Genomic DNA, 19,465 nt, shown 5'->3' on the forward strand with positions numbered 1-19,465 from the left:
TACTCACTCGATAGGAGGAAACGCTAACCTGTTCCAGCTAGCGACATCTGGATTTCTGTGTGACTGCTCTGCCAAGCTCTCGCCGGCTCTCAGATCCTCTCTCAGTTTCATTCGACAACGGCGATAAAAAGTGGGTTGAGGCGTACTTTGGTTGGCTGACGTTCAATGGTTGGTGGCCTGGCTGCAGTAGCGCCGATTCTAGCGTTTCCTCCTATCGAGTGAGTATATGCGGTAGTTGTGAGCCGCCAATTGTTGGTGGATGGGTTGTGGGGCAAGAATGCCCCCCTGTTTCTGCTCAATGCGACTGTGGAGCAGAAAATTTCTGGGTCCACTCCAGGCTAAGCTCGAGTCCAGGGCTACGAAGTACACGAAAGGCAGTACTCCGTATTTCATCTCAACATCAGCCCATCTCTTGGACAATTTTTTCCCCTATGCTTCATGCGCTCCCAAATCACTCCAGATCACTTTACAACAGGGTCAATTGACTATAAAAATGAAGAGAAAGGCAGAAACTTCCGCTGATCACAAGAAACCCGTCAAGAAACGGTCCAAGAACTGTCGGTTCCTCTCCGAGCCTCAACTCGTCTTGTTGCTCGGGCTTGCTGCTGACCCACACACTAGCTCTGACAGATAGCGAAGCCAAAGCCCGTTTCCGGGCGGGCCTCTTCGACAAGGCTGTCCTCGAAAAATATACCTCGCAATATGCCTCGTCCACCCCGTACAAGCACAGCGTGATCTCCGAGCTTGTCGACGATACCCTCTTGCGCAAGGTCCGCGCCGAAATCAAAGCCAATGTCCACTTCACCCCCAAGGAGACGGACATTTACAAGATCCATCAGAGCGGCGACCTCGCGAACCTTGACGGCCTGGACGATGAAGCCCTGGCTAAGCTGCCCTCACTCCTCGCGCTGCGCGATGCCCTGTATTCGCAAACCTTCCGCGACTACGTTTCCCACATCACCGGCTGCGGACCCTTGAGCGGGCGAAAGACCGACATGGCTATCAATGTCTACACCCCGGGCTGCTACCTACTGTGCCACGACGATGTCATTGGCTCTCGCAAGGTCAGCTACATTCTCTACCTAACCGATCCGGATACCCCTTGGCAGCCGGAATGGGGCGGTGCCCTGCGGCTTTTCCCGGTGGTGGATCGCGAGGGGAAGGATGGTGAGATAGCCAAGACCCCACTCCCAGATCCCGTCAAGGTCATTCCGCCGGCATGGAATCAGCTGTCGTTCTTTGCCGTGCAGCCTGGAGAGTCTTTTCACGACGTCGAGGAGGTCTATCATGCCGCCTCCAAGGAGGAACTCGAGAAGAATGGGGGCCGCATCCGTATGGCAATTAGTGGCTGGTTCCACATCCCACAAATCGGGGAGGATGGCTGGGTCGAGGGAGCCGAGGAGAAGGCCGCTCACAAGAGTGGGCTGATGCAACTACAGGGCAACCCGGACCAGCACGATCGTCCTCAGCCGAAGCCCGTCAAGATCGAGGATAGCCAAGACACCGACGACTTTCCTCTCGACGAGGCCGATCTTGAGTTTTTGCTCAAGTACATTGCCCCCACCTATCTAACGCCAGACACCATCGAACGCATCGGTGACCACTTTGAGGAAGAGTTCAGCATCACACTGTCTGATATACTGCACCCCAAGTTCGCCGATAAGCTTCGCAGTTACGTAGAGTCCCAAGAAACCAGGCCCCTCCCGGAAGATAGCAAGGAGATCGAGAAGAGTGCATGGAAGGTTGCTCGGCCCCCTCACAAGCACAGGTATCTCTACCTGCAGCCCGGACAGGCAGACTTGGAGGACTCTCCACTCAGGGAATTACTTGAAGTTCTGTTGCCATCCAAGCAGTTCCGCTTGTGGCTCCAGATGGCGACACGTTCTACCATAGAGAGCCATGACCTAGTCGCGCGACGGTTCCGCCACGGCAAGGATTACACCCTCGCCACCGGACACGATGGCAAGCCGAGGCTCGAGGTGAATATTGGTCTTACACCGAGCCCGGGCTGGGGTGATGTCGATGAGGACGACGATGGTGACGATGATGATGACGAGGCCAGCTCCGAAGCCTCGTCTGAAGCCGAAGCGGCCCAAAACGGCAGGACGGCCAAGAAGGGTGCTTCAAAGGGCAAGGACAAGCACAAGGGCAGGATCAAAGGGCAAAATGGAAGTGCCCAGTCCAAGGGGCAAGGAGCTATAGATCAGGATGTGGAGGCGGAAGACGGAGACATTGAGGTTGGCGGCCACGAAGTGTACATGGCAGGGGACGACGACAACGACGAGGATGCGGCAGTATATAAGAGCAGCGCCGACGATGACAATATTCTCTTCTTCCAAGCGGCATCTTGGAATAAGATGACGATTGTGCTCCGGGACAGCGGAACACTCCGCTTCGTCAAGTATGTTAGCAAGAGCGCCAGGGGTGATCGATGGGATATCAGCGGTACATTCGAAATTGAGGAGCAGGATGGGGACACCGACGAGGAGGAGAACGGCGATGCTTCTGGAATCGGGGTGCTGGACGATTCGGAGGAGGAGTTCAAAGGCTTCTCGAGCAGTGAGGACAGTGATTCCGACTAGTCCTTTTGTTGAAGCAAGTCTTCATTTTTGAGAACAGCCCGGGCTCGATTTCACGGCTTGTTTAAAACGGTAATGGGATGTTTTGACTGACGCCTGTGCTCTTGGAGCTGCCATGTGCAGACAGACTTGCAAATCTGGAGCCCCAGATCCTCCCTCAGCCACCCAGAGTCTGAGGCTTAATCAGATGCCTGGGGCCATCCAGTAAATCGGGTGCCGGCAACATTTCTCCTCGATCGGCGTGGCAAACCTTGGATCGCACGCGGTACAACTCTGGGGTAGGTATAGTTGCATCACAATGTGGCGTCGCTTGCATTCAACCGCAAAGCCCGGCAGACGCCGACGTGCGAGACGCATGACCGTGGGGAATTCTGGGAACCAAGACCAACAATAGGATACAGCCCCTGATTGCGCTGGGGAGACACATTGGATGATTCCCAACAACATAGACGCATCGTCCAGCACTCGTTGATGAGTTATCCGGGGCGTCAATGCCCGTGTTCATCGCATTTTGGTGATCCTGGAACCCAATCCGTCAGCGCTTGCCAGGCACTCTTGATCAGCTTACATTAGTGGGAACCGCTCCAGGATCGGGCAGATCTGGCAAAATTTGGACGACGGAATCCACAGGGGTTTCAACACCACTGGCGAAAGGAGCCAACCAACCAGACCCTCCGGGCGCTACCTTCCCCCAGCCGGGAATCCCGTTGCTGACGAGATTCCGACAACCAAAAGCGAGCCTTATTAGCGTCTTCTGCTCACCGGCTGTTGCATGCTCCGAACACTGCTTCATATTCGTCTGATCATTTTAACTCTCATATCACCATTTGAGCTGCGCCGTCTTTGCATATATAAAACCCGACAGCCCGTCGCCCTGTCAGGTGCTCTCTTCTGATTTTGCCTCGAATCTGTCAGCTGCCGCAACAATGCCGATCCGCAACCCTTTTGCCCGCCGCCCTGGCGCCATTGTCGTCCAAGATGAGAACCAGCGCCCTGGCTCGGCCGCTGGAAGCGCCGACGCCGTGTCTCCTGGGTTTGAAAGAGTAGAAACAGTAGGATCTAAGGCGTCGTCGGCGCTCAGCATCCGCAGCAGAAAGAGCCAGGACACGGGCGAGTACAAGATGAGTGGTACGGCCCCTCGGCCTCCCAATGCGACCCGAGTTTGCACCCCTCAATTGATCTGTGCGCTCACCTTTCATATTCATGTTAGTGGTCAATGACAGCGGAGTTTACCTACCGGTACGGAATATCGCTGTCGGTTTCATATCAAATGACAAAAGGAGTCAAAGTTGTCTAACATGACCAACTCAGCCGTCCCCAATAGAAAAGGAAGCGACTTGGCCTAGGCGGTACCTCACCCGAACGTCAAGCGATAGGAGCAGCACCAGCGCCAACGGCGAGATTGAACATTTTTCCATCTCACGAGAGTCGTTTGATTCGTACAGGCGGTCTTTTGTAAACTACGCCCCGTGCTGTCCATGACTAAGTGCTCATGAGTTATCCATGTATGTACGTCAGACTGACAACAACCGAATCAGGACATTTGCGCCAAAAGCCCTGTAATTCAGCCCATTGACTCGGTCCTCCCGCCGCGACAGAGCCTCGATTCGAAGCGCTTCCCGGGTGCGGTGCCGAGGTCCGCGCTCAGCCTGGAACAGCAGCGGCTGCGGCAGTGGCAGTTTGAGCGGGAACAGCCCATGCCGGAGGAGCAGTTTGAGGATGTCGGGCTGAGCGACGAGCAGCAGCAACAGCAGCAACAACAACCACCGCCGCCGGCGCCGCAGAAGAAGAAGGGCTTCTTTGCAAAGCTTGCAGGGGATGCCACGCCTGCTCCCACGAGTACCACGCCATCCCACCAACCAGAGCAGCAGACTGCAGGGGTGACAGGCATGTCGCGGTTTCTACCGCTGCCCGGTCGGAAACGAGCGCAGAGCGGGAGCGGACAGGGCGCTGAGTTGGGCGTAATGCCCGTGCCCAACATGGACAGACCCGCAGCGGTGGCACCGCCGGCTGTCGCGTTGCAGCCGCAGAAGGTTGAGGCCTAAGAAGGCCTTCTGACCTTGTAATGGGTCACTCCTTGTTTTCGCTTGGCATATATACATGTTTTTGGGCCTTTCGGGGTTGAGGTATCATGTTGAAAGAGGGAATGGGCTGATGATCAGGTGAGGGAAGACTTGGTGGGTTCTGCTGCTTGTGTGCATTCATGAGACAACACGATTAGACGGTCAGGTTTCAATGGTCACGATCACTCGCTTTAGAGGGGAACGAACAGCAAAGAGAAGGGATTAGTACAAATCCTGGGCAAGGTGCGGTCTTTGCGAGATACATTGAGCTACCTTACTATTAATAATGGCTAGTAAGGTGGGTAATGATAACGCCTCAGAAGATTCGCCTCGTTTGGAGCTGTGGCTCCCCGGCTTAGTGTAGCTTGCCGCAAATCTCGTGATGGGAATATTCAACGTGCCGGACTCATTAGGCTGGGTTGTGTAGGTCATGTAGGTTGTGCCTTCTCAGCCTGCCATGTAGTCCGGGACTTACACCATCGTGCCTTCCGAATCTGGACATTAATGGGGGCGCGGCCTCACTCAGCGCTTCAGCCACACTCGCAACGCTCAGATCCTTCATCTTCGTCTAGCTTGACGCTGCCTGGAACTTCTGCGCCTTTCTGACTGCCATCGCTGGAAGCATTTGTGTCTCCAGGCAGGCGAGCCCTTCAGCAAGGGTCCATTATCAGTCATAAGCTTACTCAGAAAATCGACGGCTTGCTCCCAGGTTTTTTCTGAGGCTTCTCTAACCTGGAATATTTCACACAAAAGCAGGCAGGCCGGGTGGTATCTAGTGGTCTTACAAACACCAAAAGCATCGTCTAACCTCCGAGCTCCACCTTCAGCGCCCGCAGCCCTTGCAGTAAATCATCTTTCAAGTCTTCCCACCCCTCAACGCCAATGCTCACCCGGACCAGCCGCCTGTCGACCGTTTGGTCGGACATGGCCCTCCACTCAATCAGACTCTCAATGCCGCCGAGACTGGTGGCGTGGTGAAACAGGAACAGCTTGCTTGGCAGCCGCTTTGCATGTTCTTCCGACTTCAACCACAGGGAGAACACTGGGCCGAAGCCGTTGGGCATCTGCTTGCGCAACCACGAATCCGCGTCGGACGCTTCGGGTTGCTGGGAGGCGTGCTGGATCTTGATGATCGAATCCGATACCACATTCCCACCAGCTTTGAGCTGCGAGCCCAGCCAGTCTACCAGGTGTTGGGTGTTGTCGCTCTGCCTTCGCACCCGCAACTCGAGCGTCCGCAGACTGCGCACACCAAGCCACCCTTCGAGGCTGCCCATGACACCGCCGAGGTGCGCCCGCTCCTCTATCAGGCCTTCTAGCCATCCTGCCTTGCCATCTTTGCCGTGCGCCAGGTCGGCTCGTACCGCCAGCACCCCGCTCAGCATGTCGCTGTGGCCTCCAAAGTACTTGGTCCCGCTGTGCATGACAATGTCGACACCGTACTTGAAGGGATCCTGCAGGGGCGGAGGCGCGAATGTTGCGTCGACAGTTAGGTAGCAGCCCAGCTCGTCAGCTTTCTTGCGGTAATAAGCCAGGTCCCGTGCCTCGCCCGTCGGGTTGAGGGGCGTCTCGACATGGATGATGTCGCCCTTTTGCAGCTTTGCCAGGTCCTCTTCGTCTTCAAGCTCGAGCTGTTCCAGGCCGTTGAGCTTGTTCATTAGTTTCAGGATCCCGTGGCAACCGTGGTAGCCGCCGCCGATGGCAACACGCTTAGGGTTAAGAAACACAATCATGGCGTGGAAAGCGGCCAGCCCTGAGGCATACGCCAATGCTGGACCTCCTAAGAGCGAGCTAAGGATGGCCTCATACCGAGTGGTGTTTGGCGCAGTGTGACGCGAATACATGTGGGAATCGTGGGGTGAGTTGGGCTGTGTGTGTGTTAACTGCCTTGCTACATAATGGCCGGTCTGACGCTCTAGTTATCGCTCACATCGACATTAAAATGGGGCTGCAGCTCGTTTGGATTCCGTGAATACCGGAAGGTAGTGGAGACGTGCATCGGGGGCGCGACTGCCCGGTGGCTGTTGATGTAGTCATCGGCGTGGACGGAGCGAGACGCCAGCGACAACTCCTTGCCAAAGGCTTCCGTAAGCTGGTTGGAGCCCTCTGCGGTCTTTGAGGGTGCCATGATGTTCGGAATCGCAAATGATGGCCAAGATACAAACCGGAAAGACGACGAGGGCAGGGTGAAGAGGAGGAGAGCTTTATGTACCATTCGTTTTAGTTGCGTCCGGTCCCCGCAGACACGGCGGATCGATATCGGGGTGGGGCGACTCCATTGCCGTGAAAATCTGAAAAGTCGTCATTGCAAGGGCGTGCCTGCTAAGGATACAATACACGTAATGCATTTAAGAACGGAGGCTGAACCACTGTCATTCCTGGAGTCTCTGATGAGGTCTTTACAGAGCAGCCGATGAAAGTAGTCGAGTCGACCATGGGGCAATCCGGCGACCGAACTAGTGGCACGCAACCAAGGACATGAGGGAACGCACGGCCGGATATAGGGCAGCTAGCTTGTGCTGGGCAGCGTTCAGTGCGTGTCATCCACTATGTCGAACTGAAACGCATCTCTGGATGGCCAAGTAGCGCAACCTTTTGTCCTCAATCTCAAGATACCGTTTCTGATATCGTCCTGCGAGGGAAAGGGCAAGGCTCACTGAATCGATTTATCCGAGCCTTGGCCGAGTTGGTGTCTTCGACTCGGTTTACTCTTCATCCCATAGTAACCCCATTTCGCTCTGTGGTGACTTTGTTCTGGAGGTTCTGCCTTGGTGGCTCCTGTATCCAGTCGGGCAGGGGAAACGTTCCGGGAGTTACACCTGGATGTAATTTTCATATTTGCCTTTTGCCTGCAGGTTTGAAATTGCTGCCTCTGGTCATGTGTGCAGCAGCAAGTGGTACTGCCTCTGTATGTTGACCTGCTTGCTGGCTTGGGTCCCGTGGTCTTGATCCATGATCTTGGTTCAAGTGGTTGCTCCAACCGTGGTGGGCTTCTCTGCCGCAATGGGAGAGCGTCATCTCCCGGTTGTCACGGGCTCGCACTTCTCCCAAATGTAGCGCTTGGGGAGCTCATCGGGACTGTCCATCCCTCCTCCGCCGGCAGGACGATATCCAGTGGCTGGCTTCCAATCCATCACCCATCCCATCGTCACCCAGTAGCCTCATCCAGCAATTCCGACAGCGTTACAGCCTTGTAACCCCGCCTCTTCATCTCGGGCAGCACCCTTCTCAGCATCGGCTCTGTCCAGCTGCGCCGATCATGACAAACAATGATTCCCCCAGGGCTCAGCATGCTCAAGACATGCTTGGCGTTCGCCCACGCCCACCCAATTTGCGCGTCGTGGGGGTAGATGCTTCCCAGAACGAGGCGATAGCCCATCCCCCTCATCAAGGAGCGGATCCTGTGGCTGAAGAAGCCGGAGCCGGGCCGGTAGTACTTACCCTTGCCCCAGCCGCCGCCGTCACCGATGGTGGCGCCGTTCGCCTTCCAGGGCACCTCGCGGCCCTCGGCCTCGTAGGCGCGCTCAATCATTTCCTGCACCGCGCCGATCTGGGACCGCAGCTCGGCCTCGGACAGATCCCGCGCCGGCTCGTCGCGCATGCCGTGGTTGCCCAGCTCGTGACCGGCGCGCACAATCTCGCGCAGCACCTCCTCACGCCCCTCCACCTGCGAGCCAATGACGAAGAAGGTTGCGTGCGCCCCTCCCGCCGCCAGAGCCGCCAGAATCGGCCGCGTATGCTCCGACGGCGCATCGTCAATCGTCAGCGCCACGAGCGGTTTTGAGGGAGGAAGCCATAGCCGGAAGAGCACGTCGGTCCAACGGTGTGAGAGGTAGCGCAGCAGCGGAGAAGGGGGTTTGTAGATTATGTACAGGGGAAGGAGGAGCAGCAGGGAAAGCAAGACGAGGAGGAGCAGGGTGGCCATTCGACGGCGGCGAGCGCGACGGCGGAGTGTTGATGGGAGGCGGAGGAGCCCGGCAAGCATTTCTGTTCTAGTCTTGTGTTCGGATTGGCATTGGTTGACGGAACTTGACTTTTTTCCTTCAGTTCATGCAATAGAAGACAGCTAGATGGGTATATTCGGTTGGGATGGCATTGCTCGGATGGGAAAAGGGGAAGAACTGCTGCCTTGGAAATTGAACGCGCTGATAACAGATAAGAACGGAAGCAATGATCCTCGTCATTCCTGAATCCTGATTTCTCCCTCAAGGTACAACGGTGATTTTCAAGGGTTTGATGTGCCAAGCCCGGAAGGTGTGGCGTCAGCCTAACAATTGAACGTAGTGTGTAATTTCCCTTCCTGGTTAAAGTTACAGAACGTACTGTGCTTGTATAGTATAAGAATTACAGGCTGTACTGTACAGTACAATAGTACACAGCTGGTTCAAGAGCGAGGGATAAGCACAACAAGCGACAACAGAGGATAATTCCCTTCCTGACAGTCCATCCCCAGTCTTGATGAGAATATCTAAGTATATGCCCGGTAATCCAGCCACTCCAACGCTATGAGTTCCAATGACCCTCAACCACCCACCGCGAACCATGGTATCCAAGCCCGAAGGAAGAACGCCACACCAACGCCAGGCTCGATCCCAAAAATGCAATAAGCCCCCAACACCGCCCATGCCAGTCCCTTAATCAAGCAGCTTCTTCAACTCCTTCTTCTCCAACGTGCCTACAAACGCGTGATTCAAGAAATGCAGCCAAGTCCTGTTCTGTTTCCTCTTCTTGTCCTTCTTCCCTTTTTTGCCTTTCTTCCTCTTCTTTTGTTCCGTTTCGGCCCCCTCATCACTGTCACCCTCCTGATCACTGTCCTCCTCCCCATAGTCGTTGTCTCCATCCTCATCCACTACAACTCCCGTCTCACTCCTCTGCTTACTAGCAGAGGGCTTCCCCATCCTCACCGCCAGCTCAACAAAGCTATTCACCGTCAAATCTCCCAGCTTGTAGATTTTGTCCTCGAAGGTGTTGTACTCGACCTCGAACGTGAACTCTCTCGGCTGCGGCAGTTTGGCCACGGGTTTCTTCCCGGCGTGTTTTCCATTTCGCCAGCGAAGTAGCCAATCGGGCATCAAGTTATCCAAGAACGAAGACCCGGAGTTCGTTTCTGCACCGGCAGAAGCGGTGAGATTTAGGTTGTTGATGCGCGTCAGATTAGCATAATACTGCGTGTACCCTGTCAAGGTAAGCGGTTGGGGCGAATAAGCCGGGCCCGGCGGAGAGGATTTGGACGGCGGCTCGGGGATGATCAGGTTCGGGTCATTGTGTGGCTTTTTCTGCTTCTTCTTGTTGTGGTGCTTCTTGGTGGTTTCAGCGTCAGACCGGGTTCCGGATTCAGTTTCGGAAGACACATGGCGGAGGTCGATATGCTTCTGAGAGTTCCTGTTATCGTCAAAAACGTCCGTGGCCGTCGTTTTAGGCGTATCCTTCCAAAGAGGCACGTTTTCGAGCCCAGTGATGTTGTACTCCATCACTCGTAGCGTTGGAAAATAGTTCGGGACGACGCTTGGGCTGATTAAGGAAAGGTGATATCTCTCTCCCCACCGGTGCTTGCGCTTCTTCCCCCCGCCCCTCCGCCCGTCTCGGTCAATCCCATCCAGCTCCTCTGAGAAAGTGGGGGGCGGCGTTAGCTTTGCCCAGTCATTGCGCAACTCTAGCAGATAGTCGGATGCCGATTGAAGCGTCAACTCGTCCTCCATTGCGTCACGGATACCAGACTCCGCTGCCGAGCCTGACAAGGCAGCAAGATTGATATCGTTCGAGTCGCCAATCAGAAAGTGGTCGATGTTCATGTGCCCATACAGGCCAGCGACGACAACGTCGCGGAACTGATGCATCCAGAGTGAATACTTCTGCCAGCACGTCTCGTCCCACAGGCGCTTGCTTTCTGTCCGGGCCGGGGGCACATGCCCTATCAGAATGGCTTTCATGCCACGCTCGCGGATGAACTGCAGCTGCACGCGCAGCCATTCTAATTGCTTGTAGCCCGGCTCCGAGGGTGCCGCACACCCGTCGACGCCGGCATTGCGGTCGAAGAAGTACAGGGTATTCAGGCTGAAGACGGCGAGCTTGTTCGGGATAACCTCGACGTAGAACCAGCCGCCAAACTCGAAGCTGTGGCGCTGCTCCTCGGGGATGAAGTGGCGCCAGATGTGCGTGTACTGCTGGAGCCACCTGTTTGGACCTGGCAGCATGATGTTGTGCGGGAGAATGTCGTTGTTTCCGAAGGTTGGCACGACGGGTACCGTCATTCCGTAACCATCTGGACGAGCAAAGAGAGCGGCAAATTTGTCAGCAATCCAAGTGTTGGTGCCCAGCACCTGGTCCTGGCTGCGCGGAAGCTCTTCGTCGCGATCATGGCGGGCGCTATCGCCGGTCCAAACCACAAAATCAATTTCGTCCTTCAGGTTTGCTGCAATCCAGTCAAAGGTCGCGTTCACAAGAGAGAAGGGTGTGTCGCAATCCGAAGTCTCGGCGCCGTAAGGGCCAGCAGGCCCTATGCCGCGATGACAAGCGCTGTCTTCGTCGGTGGACGAATGCACCTTGTAGAACTCATCCGGATGGATATCTATAGTTATCGCAAAAGTACCATTCAATCAGTATATCAGTTGCGATAAAATGGAGGGGTCGCCAAGGCAAGCAAGATAGACGAACGCACCGGTGATATGCAGGAACCTGCCGTGCAGCTTCCGCGGGACAGAGCGCTCGGCCACGGCCTGCCTGCGCTCTGTCGTCGCTGGGCCCAGCAGCCCGGCAATGACGCCATGGCACAGCAGGGTCAGGCCCAAAAAGTGCCTGAGAGCCATAATCGCGGGATAGCAGACAGCTGAGCCGAAAAGACGGAAGAGAAGGAGAAAGACGACTCCAAGCCCGCAAACGCGTGGTTTCGTGTCGGGCCTTGTCTTTACATAGTCTTTTTCTACTCGCCAGGAACGTCGACGATCTCGGTGGACTCGAATCGAATAGTGTGCGTGACCGCCGAAACCTATGAGGGGAGAAATTTCTGGCTTTCAAGGATTCGGCTCGTTTGGGGACCCTTGTGGCCAACCCGGTTCTCAGTGCGTGACAAGATGACGCTGTTTGCAACCAGTTGCATCCTTCCCCATGACCTGCCGCGGGGGCCTCTTTAGCGTCGATCTTGGGTCATCAACAAGTCAGATAAGCTTTTTCCCTGTTGCACGGCGCGAGGAGGCAGCAGCAGCTCCTTTTAAGGCATTGTGCAGCTCCGAGCGACCTGAAGACCTCTCGTACTTCGCCGAAGGGATTCGATCGGCACGATCTGACTGTGTTCCTCACCACCTCAACTCGACTTCGCCACGTCATGGTGGCTTTATTGAGTACATACAGTGCCTGCTACAGCTCTGCGCGGAAGCAGCTCGTTCGCTGCAGTTGTTCGATTCGAGGCTGATGAAAGGAGAGGGTAGAGGAGCCAATATGCTTTGGCCATTTCCCACGTGTGTAACCCCCACAAAGCCCGGATTCCTCAAGCGCCCGCCCCTCAGACATGTGGGCAGTCGTATGGTCAGAATTGCACAGCAGCTGAGCAGGGTCGTCAGCCGTCAGCCTGAGTCTGGCATGCGTCCACATTTCCCCTCGACAGATCGCATTTCCGATCTCAATGTTGAAGGACAAGGTGAAGTTCCTCTCATCATTCGGGATCTGCCGGTTGCCCGCTGCCGGGTTTTCGTCCAAAGGGTCCACGGGAGCGGGGGATGTGCGCTTCGCTTGAGGCACGACCCTGCCGAAACTTCGCCTGTCTTCGATCCCATCACACATGGCCGGTTCTGCCAAGAAACCTTGAACCCTGAACTCTTCAAGTTGCCTTGAGAGGTCCTTTGACAGAGCTTGCGGCCACTGAATTCAGCAGACAGTGCATTTGAACGAAACTCAGATGTCGCACTGTGCTCCCACTCAGATCCCAAAATTTTCGTTGCAGCACCGCAGCCAACCTTTTTCCTCTCCTCAGAATACATTCATCCGCAACCAGCGCCGCATCTAAGGACTCCTTTTCGCTGTGTCCCGTGATTGCTCATAGCTAGTTGCTAGATTACCTCGCCGTCTGTTTGAGGGAATACAGAGCGCATCGCTGTGACGTTTTCCTATGGTTAATCCCGGCCACATCTCCCAACTCCCTACACTGATCAACTGCCTCTGCTTTGTACACTGCATATCGCTCACGCGCCACCATGTCACCGATCTGCGGTTGGGTTCAAGATTCCTGTTTCCGAGACATGCTTATCAGCAGCTTTGAGTCTCACAGGATTCCTTAACACTTAGACGTCCAGGTATTGCACCCAACCGCCCATCTAAGCCGTTGTGCATCCAGCTCTAGAGAACAGGATAGAAACGAGGTCAAAACTTGATGGGGTCACTCTGTCATGCAATCGCGAATACAATTCTTATATGCCAAGCCCTGTTCGGTCTGCTCTTCTCTACGCCGTTCAACGCCATTGGAGATCTGATACCCAAATCCGGAAACATCCATTCCAGGATCCAACGTTTCTCCTGCCGCCCTGATCGTGCGACGGACTATGACGGAAACGACGGCTCAAACAAGGCTTGTTGTCCGGAGTTGACCCGGTCCATGAGCATTATGTGCTGGACGCACCCGGCATCCCACCAACAAGTGTTCATCCCCAGGACAATCGCTGCTTCAATCATATCACAATCTACGTACTGGGATAATATCATGGCCTCCTATGTCGGTTGAAAGGAAACAATCACCGAGCCAGTTGGCTGGTAAGAGTCATCAGCCACTCAAGTTAAAGGGGAGCTTTGGATGACGGGCAAAGCCCTGAGCGGGTGATGATTCTACAAATAGACTCTCAATGCGCAGCCCATCCCGCTCTCGCCATGATATAGGGAAAGCTAACGTCATGTGAAAAGTGATAGTCCGAACAACAGGTAGCTGCCGACGAGACATAAACTGGAGTTCTTCAGATATCCTTTCTTCTTCTGTGGAGGAAGCATCGCCACAACCTCGAGAAGCTGAAGGTTGGCGAGATCTAGTATATATGGTCTGCACACGCTGGGTGGCAACGGAACCGTGTGCTCTGCACCTCTCTGGGATGGTGCTACTCTCCGTGGTCCATGACATCAATAAAACGGTTCGGAAATATAAACCATAAATTTGAACTCGCCGGCTGTTTCAAGCAGGATCTGTCGGCACAGAGCCACCACGCCGATGCCAATCCCATCCATGTCGAGAGCGAGATTTCACATTGGTGTTGAGCCCCTATCACACCTTAACCGCCCTTCCCACCGAAATCGACATAGTCTGTCTCCGGTAAGAATCCGCTATTATAAAGGAAACTGTGCCGCAGCGCCTGCCGGAACTTACATCTTCCTGTTCGAGTCAACAAAAATGGAAACCGGTTTATTGTCCAAAGAATGAATATACAACCAATATAGGGACTTCGACAGCGACTTAGCCCTCTGCTGTTTTGAGAGCGACCGTCAGGTCAGGCGATCCGCCGGTACATGGTATCTTATACCCCACGAACGCCGTCTAAAAGCTCCAAGATCAACCCACGATCCTCCCTCCACTCATGAAAATCCATTCAGGATTCACTCTCCTCCTTCCGGCGCACACAGACAAACAAACAAACACCCAAAGACGCCCAACTACCTACCAACTCAACCTACTCCTCCTCCTATCTACATTATCCCCACCACCACCAGCAGTACCAGGACCAGCGCCAGGGTAACCCTTTGGGACAAACTGTCCGCCAACTCCAGCGAGGACCGTCTCACCGTTTGTGGTGTACAGGCCCGGGTACAGCGATTCGGTCTCCGAGCAGGATGCGGCCAAGCTCTCGTCCGAGGACGAGCCTTTCCGAGCCTCGACCGAGCCGGACAGGCGGAACGGCGGGGCCCGAGCGCCCATGGAAGCGAAGCTGAACGAGGCCCGCCAGGGTATCACGGTCGACGTTATTGGGATCGGTCTGGACTGCGACTCGGCCGGCGTAGGAGGATCGGACTTGCGGTCGGTTGTTGTTTTCGGCCTGGAAGTGGGATCCGGATTTGGTTCGGTTGCTGGTGTTGGGGGTGGGCGGTTAGCTGTTTGGGACCTTCTCCCGTGCAACCCTGATGGGGAATCTAAGGAAGAGAACCCGGGACGGAGGTCAAGACAACTTACCTGCCCTGCTGAAGGGGTAGGACTTGGTCACGAAGGCGACGGCCGCCCAGAGCAGCAGCAGGCTAGGAAGCGTAGCTGCCAGCAGCGGGTAGGGGTGGAAGACGGGCAGGATGGACAGAGACATTGCGGGTTTGTAACCTGTTTTTGTCGTTGGGTATGGAATGGATAAGTATGAACGGGAAGCTGATACAAACTCTACTAATGGTAGTATAGTGAGAAGAGAGAGTGAGATTCATGCAAAGCTTCGTCTTATATAACCCAGGCAGCTCTTTTGGGCACCCGGGTGAACGATATTCAAGGTAAGGAGAGCTCGGTGATGCCCGTAGTCCAAGTCTAGAAGTCGGCAAGGGCAATCAACACTATTGGAGGTCCAACGCCGGCATTTTGTGGATCTAGCCTACCCCAACACACCAAGATTGAGTGTGGGATGCCTCCAGGCCGCCACGAACTCGACTCAGCGCACCCTACTACATTATGACCGGGGAGGTCGGCGAGTTTCATAGCTATTTCGGCATCGGAAATCACTTGATAGACAGATGACGTTCTGATATTTCAACGAAATGAGAAGAGGGAGCTCCTAGCTGCTCAGCCTCCGGGGTACGATGCTCCTAGCAGTTGGATCCCTCTGGGGAAGAGGATGGGGCGGCCAGCTGGACAGAGCTGAGGGCACAAGGCGAACCACCCTAGGCCCTAAGCGGACAGGATGGGCGCCTCGTCCGGTCAGCTGTCGGCACTAGACCCGTTCGGGTCAAGGGCGTAAACCGGGTCAAGGGCGTAAAGCGCCCCAAACGATGATTGACAAATGTCTGTGGCTGGGAAGTGACATGGGTCTGCGGCTCCTACATACAACAGGACGGTGCAGTGAAGGATTGAGCAGCCGGGAAGCGTGCTGATAAGGTGATAAATGCCTCGAGCCGCTTGGTCATGATGGAGGGTGGCTGGTGACGGCTATTCGATGGAGCATTCACAAAGAAGAGGGGCCGTGCGTGGCTTCATGTGTGATTCTGCCAGAGGTCCTTCCCAAGTCGGAGCATCCGTAGACATTGCTGTCGTTTTGCTGCCGGCAGCCGGGATTGGAGGTCACATAGACGGCGCGAAAATGTATGGTTAATACGCTGAATCCAACTTGCTAGCCACTGTTCTGTGAAAGATGGTGGCCACACGTTACACGAGCTGCAAGGCTCCCGTGACGTTGATTGCGCTACCCGACGGCACTGATAATAAAGAGCTGCGGAGCGAGCAAGCAGAGGTCTAGCCGGGAAATGGCTGTTGCCGTTTTTGAGGCGACTGATGGCGATTTTGGGTGACACCGGGGCAGCTGCAGGAGATCTAGATATGTATGAATGTCCCACGTTTCCATGCTCCATGATTTTTCAAGTGTGCCGAGATCGCCAGGACATAACCGACCTAGTGTACAGTACAGTACACGTGTAGATAGCACGCTGCAAGAGCACAGCATGCACCACCACTAGAGCAGTTTGCGGACCACTTCCCAAGCTGCCAAAGCGGCGAGAGCTGTGTGAGCTGCAAACGCCAGGATGATGGTGAGGAGAACTGGAGAAGAGCGGGGCAAGTGTGGCATCCCCCAATAGGGGCCCCGCCCAATGTCACGCCGTTGAGAGCGAGAATCAGCGACTCCAGCGAGTCCAGTCCGCGAGTCCGGGATCCCAGTGACGGCAGAGGAAAGGCGGTTGCAAAGGTGGGCTATGCATGATCATGGCACAATCAAGCCCGCCGCCGAGACGCGGCGCTGAGTCAAGACATCATCCACCCAAGCATTTGGAATAGCTCTTCGGGCAGATGATAGGTACGCGAAGAGCAATCGCGTAGGCTCTGCAGTCAATAATCAGTACTTCGCTCGCTCAAAAGTCGTCAAAAGCCCGTAGTGGTGTGGATCTGCGAATCAGCTGGATGTTGTGACTTGAAAGCCGCGTATGGATGAGAGGGCAATTGAGAGAAGCGGTACGAAGGTAAAGGTAGGTACGAAGTATGGCAGGGTGGCATTGCCGTGTGGTGTCGGTAGAGATGCCGCCTGGGACTCTGGGCTCTTGTTCAGGTTGCTGTTAAACCCACTTCACTGTGTAGGTTTGTGTATCCTACACTCCCACACTACGATACGCTTCGCGTTAGCTAATACGTTGTAATATGCCGTAGGCCGGACGTCTGAATTTGCGAATTCCTCGCCGCCCGTCGTAGTCGTCGCTTCTCCAATCCAGGATCGGATAGCGATGCCTCGCGTCTTCGTGATGGCGGATGTATGCCATAGTTCGTGCGCATGTTCAATTGCACTGTGTAGCGTTCGGTACCTTAGTGGTGCAGAAAAGCGGATGCACCTGATCAAGCGTTGCCCTCGAGCAACACACTTTTTTGTTTCCGTCGCACGAGAGAAGCAGCGTTCCAACGGTCTTAGACCCTGCCTGCTTAGCGTCTCGACTATGCCAAGCCTGGTAAAGCACCGAGTTGAGTTCTGCCCTAGCTCGTCCTTTGCAGGGCAGCAGGGCCCGGGGGTGGTTGTGAGGCGGCGAGTATCCCCCTTACCCCCATCTCATGCGGAGAAAGCGGGAGGGAGGGCTTGCAAGACCATTCAGGCCGCGCGGTTTTTGAAGTGCAGGAGCTGGGGGGCCACAAAGCAAGCGGAGGAGGAAAGCACCTGTAACCGCAGCGTTGTTGATGCAGCAAAGCAGCTACCTTACCTTACTCATACAGCCATGGACCTATGAGAGGCACGTTACGACAGGGCGATGGCCGAAACGGAAGGGAAAGGGAAAAGAAGGCTGGGCTGGGCCGTCCAGATGCTACATAACGTTGAAGAGAAAAAATTAGATGGTAGCAGGAGTATAGTGCAAACCTGGCATTAGTTGACATATTATTCCTCTGCTCAACTGAAAACTGCCTGTCTCCTCCGCCTCACCTTCCCTCATCATCTCGTCTCATCCATGTTGTGCCCCACTTTCCCAATTGATTGACTGTTTAATAATTCCCTAACACCGACAAGCAAAGGCGCATCCACGACCAGAAATTCTGGACACCCTCAATGGCACCCGGACAGGCCCAGCACCGCCTGAGCTGACCGACAATTCTTCTATCCACCTCTTGCAGCCTGCTGCGCGTTATATGGCCTTGTGATGCATTTAGGTGCAATTGAGGAGCCGCCGCCACAGAGTTGTTATTCCATCTGCCCCTACCATGTTGCGCCTGTCGGCACGCCGAACTCCCTGTCGTTAATTAGATGCGCGAAGAAGAAAACCGCCGTCGGAGCTGGTTGGTGGGCGAACAAGCCGCCGCGCGTCCGCCTCCGCCGATAGAAAGAGAGAGCTGCCCAAGCCCACGCACACGCACGCCCCCTCCCCTCCCGCCGTCAGCCTCGGGAGCAAGGTCTTTCGCCCGCCCGTGAGCTAGTCGCCCAAGCTTGGACTTGAAGTCGTGCCTATTGCCGTGTGTGCCGTGTGCCGTGTGCCGTGCCGCGCGCCTGAGTCCGTGCTTCAGCGCTTCGCCTCAACGTCGCCAACCACGCACGCGCCCGCCATGGCGGCCGAAAAGGCTGTGCAGCCGCCCCTGCTGCCGCTGTCAGCACCCCCCCGTCCCCCGGACCACGACTCGCTGGCTGCACCGCCGCCTCCGGTCCTGATCGCCCCCGCCCCCGCCGCCGGCCCCGGTGCTCCCCCGGCTACGGCACCTCAACAGCAGCCGCCCGTCCCCGTTCCTCCTCCCCCCTTCCAACCCCACTATGACCCATCTCTAGATCCTGCCATCAAGCACCTGCTGGATCAGCAGGCCGAGCTCCAGGCAAAGCATGCCGAGGTCCAGGCAAAGCTCGCCGCCCTCCTCCCCCAAAAATACGGGCCCAACATCAAGGTGGAGCTCGAAATGCTGCGCCACAAGCACCGTGTACTTCGAGCATACGCAGACGATAATCGTGAGCCGTCCTGCTTTCTCTTGTCCCATGTCACCCCGGATGATCGTTCCTTCCATCCGATTTTTGCTCCCTTGTCCCCGCAACCTTATCTGATGCCGCCGATTAGAATTGTCCGACAATATTCCACTCTTGTCCGACGTCGAAGAGGCGAGAGCGTTGCAGTATCAGTGCGAGTGCATCGAGACGGTCTGTGTTGATCAAGGTAAGGTTCTCTGATTGCCGCTGCCCCGTTGGTTCTCTTGCTCAAATGTTCTTGTCACCAAACGCTAGGTATCGACCTCCAGGACCCTAGGTTTCTCGATGCTCTCAAGTACCATTACTATCGGGATCAGGCCCCTGATGGCTTCGTTGCCTGGCTGGACAGGAATCTCTCGCTGTACGACCCCGTCGCCCGGGCGTCGCGGCTGAGGGACAGCTTGCCCCTAGCATTCCGCAGCCATCACTCTTACAAGTGCTGGGATGACCGGTGCATGCACTACATCTATGGCTACCCCCATCGGGACGATCGCGATCAGCACGCAAAGGAGCATGTCGCTCCGCACAAGAGGGATTCGGGGCTTTCCGTTGGAGGCACGCCGCCATTAATGTTCCTTGAGCAGCCAAGCCGAAGCTACGGCCCCGATCACGGCAAGCAGACTACATCACCGCTCTATCTTCCACGCCCGGGCGCCAGTTTTCAGCTTGCACCTCTAGCGACGGGCAGCCAGGCAAAAGATCACCGAGACTCCTTAAGGAGCTACTCGTTCGTGTCCGAGTATCCCACCGGGCC

General features: G+C 55.6%; 9 protein-coding genes across 9 annotated transcripts; 5 read left to right on the forward strand and 4 right to left on the reverse strand.

The window, feature by feature from the left end:
• Positions 1 to 493: 493 nt before the first annotated feature.
• On the forward strand, positions 494 to 2,582 carry N656DRAFT_699549 (oxygenase-like protein; the record flags this gene model as incomplete). The annotated part of the gene is made up of 2 exons (XM_064810795.1): positions 494 to 557; positions 622 to 2,582. 2 exons carry the CDS (start codon positions 494 to 496, stop codon positions 2,580 to 2,582), a joined length of 2,025 nt encoding a protein of 674 aa, XP_064674780.1.
• Positions 2,583 to 3,505: 923 nt separating this feature from the next.
• Positions 3,506 to 4,624, forward strand: N656DRAFT_793720 (uncharacterized protein; the record flags this gene model as incomplete). The annotated part of the gene is made up of 4 exons (XM_064817196.1): positions 3,506 to 3,707; positions 3,790 to 3,818; positions 3,891 to 4,034; positions 4,118 to 4,624. The coding sequence occupies 4 exons, from the start codon at positions 3,506 to 3,508 to the stop codon at positions 4,622 to 4,624; spliced, it is 882 nt and encodes a 293-aa protein (XP_064674781.1).
• Positions 4,625 to 5,445: 821 nt separating this feature from the next.
• Positions 5,446 to 6,770, reverse strand: N656DRAFT_743262 (PLP-dependent transferase; the record flags this gene model as incomplete). Its single annotated transcript, XM_064812851.1, has 2 exons — positions 5,446 to 6,510; positions 6,573 to 6,770. 2 exons carry the CDS (start codon positions 6,768 to 6,770, stop codon positions 5,446 to 5,448), a joined length of 1,263 nt encoding a protein of 420 aa, XP_064674782.1.
• A 907-nt stretch (positions 6,771 to 7,677) lies between these two features.
• Positions 7,678 to 8,627, reverse strand: N656DRAFT_840916 (carbohydrate esterase family 4 protein; the record flags this gene model as incomplete). Its single annotated transcript, XM_064818969.1, has 1 exon — positions 7,678 to 8,627. The coding sequence occupies one exon, from the start codon at positions 8,625 to 8,627 to the stop codon at positions 7,791 to 7,793; it is 837 nt and encodes a 278-aa protein (XP_064674783.1). The 3' UTR covers positions 7,678 to 7,790.
• Positions 8,628 to 9,276: 649 nt separating this feature from the next.
• N656DRAFT_764480 (Endopolyphosphatase) lies at positions 9,277 to 11,448 on the reverse strand (the record flags this gene model as incomplete). The annotated part of the gene is made up of 2 exons (XM_064813334.1): positions 9,277 to 11,210; positions 11,301 to 11,448. 2 exons carry the CDS (start codon positions 11,446 to 11,448, stop codon positions 9,277 to 9,279), a joined length of 2,082 nt encoding a protein of 693 aa, XP_064674784.1.
• A 149-nt stretch (positions 11,449 to 11,597) lies between these two features.
• N656DRAFT_22470 (uncharacterized protein) lies at positions 11,598 to 12,930 on the forward strand. The gene has a single exon (XM_064808937.1). The coding sequence runs from the start codon at positions 11,747 to 11,749 to the stop codon at positions 12,467 to 12,469; it is 723 nt and encodes a 240-aa protein (XP_064674785.1). The 5' UTR covers positions 11,598 to 11,746; the 3' UTR covers positions 12,470 to 12,930.
• On the forward strand, positions 12,909 to 13,589 carry N656DRAFT_22523 (uncharacterized protein). Its single transcript, XM_064808938.1, has one exon. It carries the CDS (start codon positions 13,005 to 13,007, stop codon positions 13,350 to 13,352), a length of 348 nt encoding a protein of 115 aa, XP_064674786.1. The 5' UTR covers positions 12,909 to 13,004; the 3' UTR covers positions 13,353 to 13,589.
• Positions 13,590 to 13,940: 351 nt separating this feature from the next.
• Positions 13,941 to 15,302, reverse strand: N656DRAFT_773287 (uncharacterized protein). The gene is made up of 2 exons (XM_064814031.1): positions 14,781 to 15,302; positions 13,941 to 14,677 (listed from the first exon to the last, which is right to left on the reverse strand). Exons 1-2 carry the CDS (start codon positions 14,902 to 14,904, stop codon positions 14,271 to 14,273), a joined length of 531 nt encoding a protein of 176 aa, XP_064674787.1. The 5' UTR covers positions 14,905 to 15,302; the 3' UTR covers positions 13,941 to 14,270.
• Positions 15,303 to 18,195: 2,893 nt separating this feature from the next.
• N656DRAFT_22931 (uncharacterized protein) lies at positions 18,196 to 19,064 on the forward strand. Its single transcript, XM_064808954.1, has 2 exons — positions 18,196 to 18,898; positions 18,967 to 19,064. Exon 1 carries the CDS (start codon positions 18,306 to 18,308, stop codon positions 18,891 to 18,893), a length of 588 nt encoding a protein of 195 aa, XP_064674788.1. The 5' UTR covers positions 18,196 to 18,305; the 3' UTR covers positions 18,894 to 18,898; positions 18,967 to 19,064.
• Positions 19,065 to 19,465: the final 401 nt, after the last annotated feature.

Source organism: Canariomyces notabilis, assembly GCF_033297395.1.
Source record: "Canariomyces notabilis strain CBS 508.74 unplaced genomic scaffold N656scaffold_1, whole genome shotgun sequence".
Taxonomy (NCBI): Eukaryota; Fungi; Ascomycota; class Sordariomycetes; order Sordariales; family Chaetomiaceae; genus Canariomyces; species Canariomyces notabilis.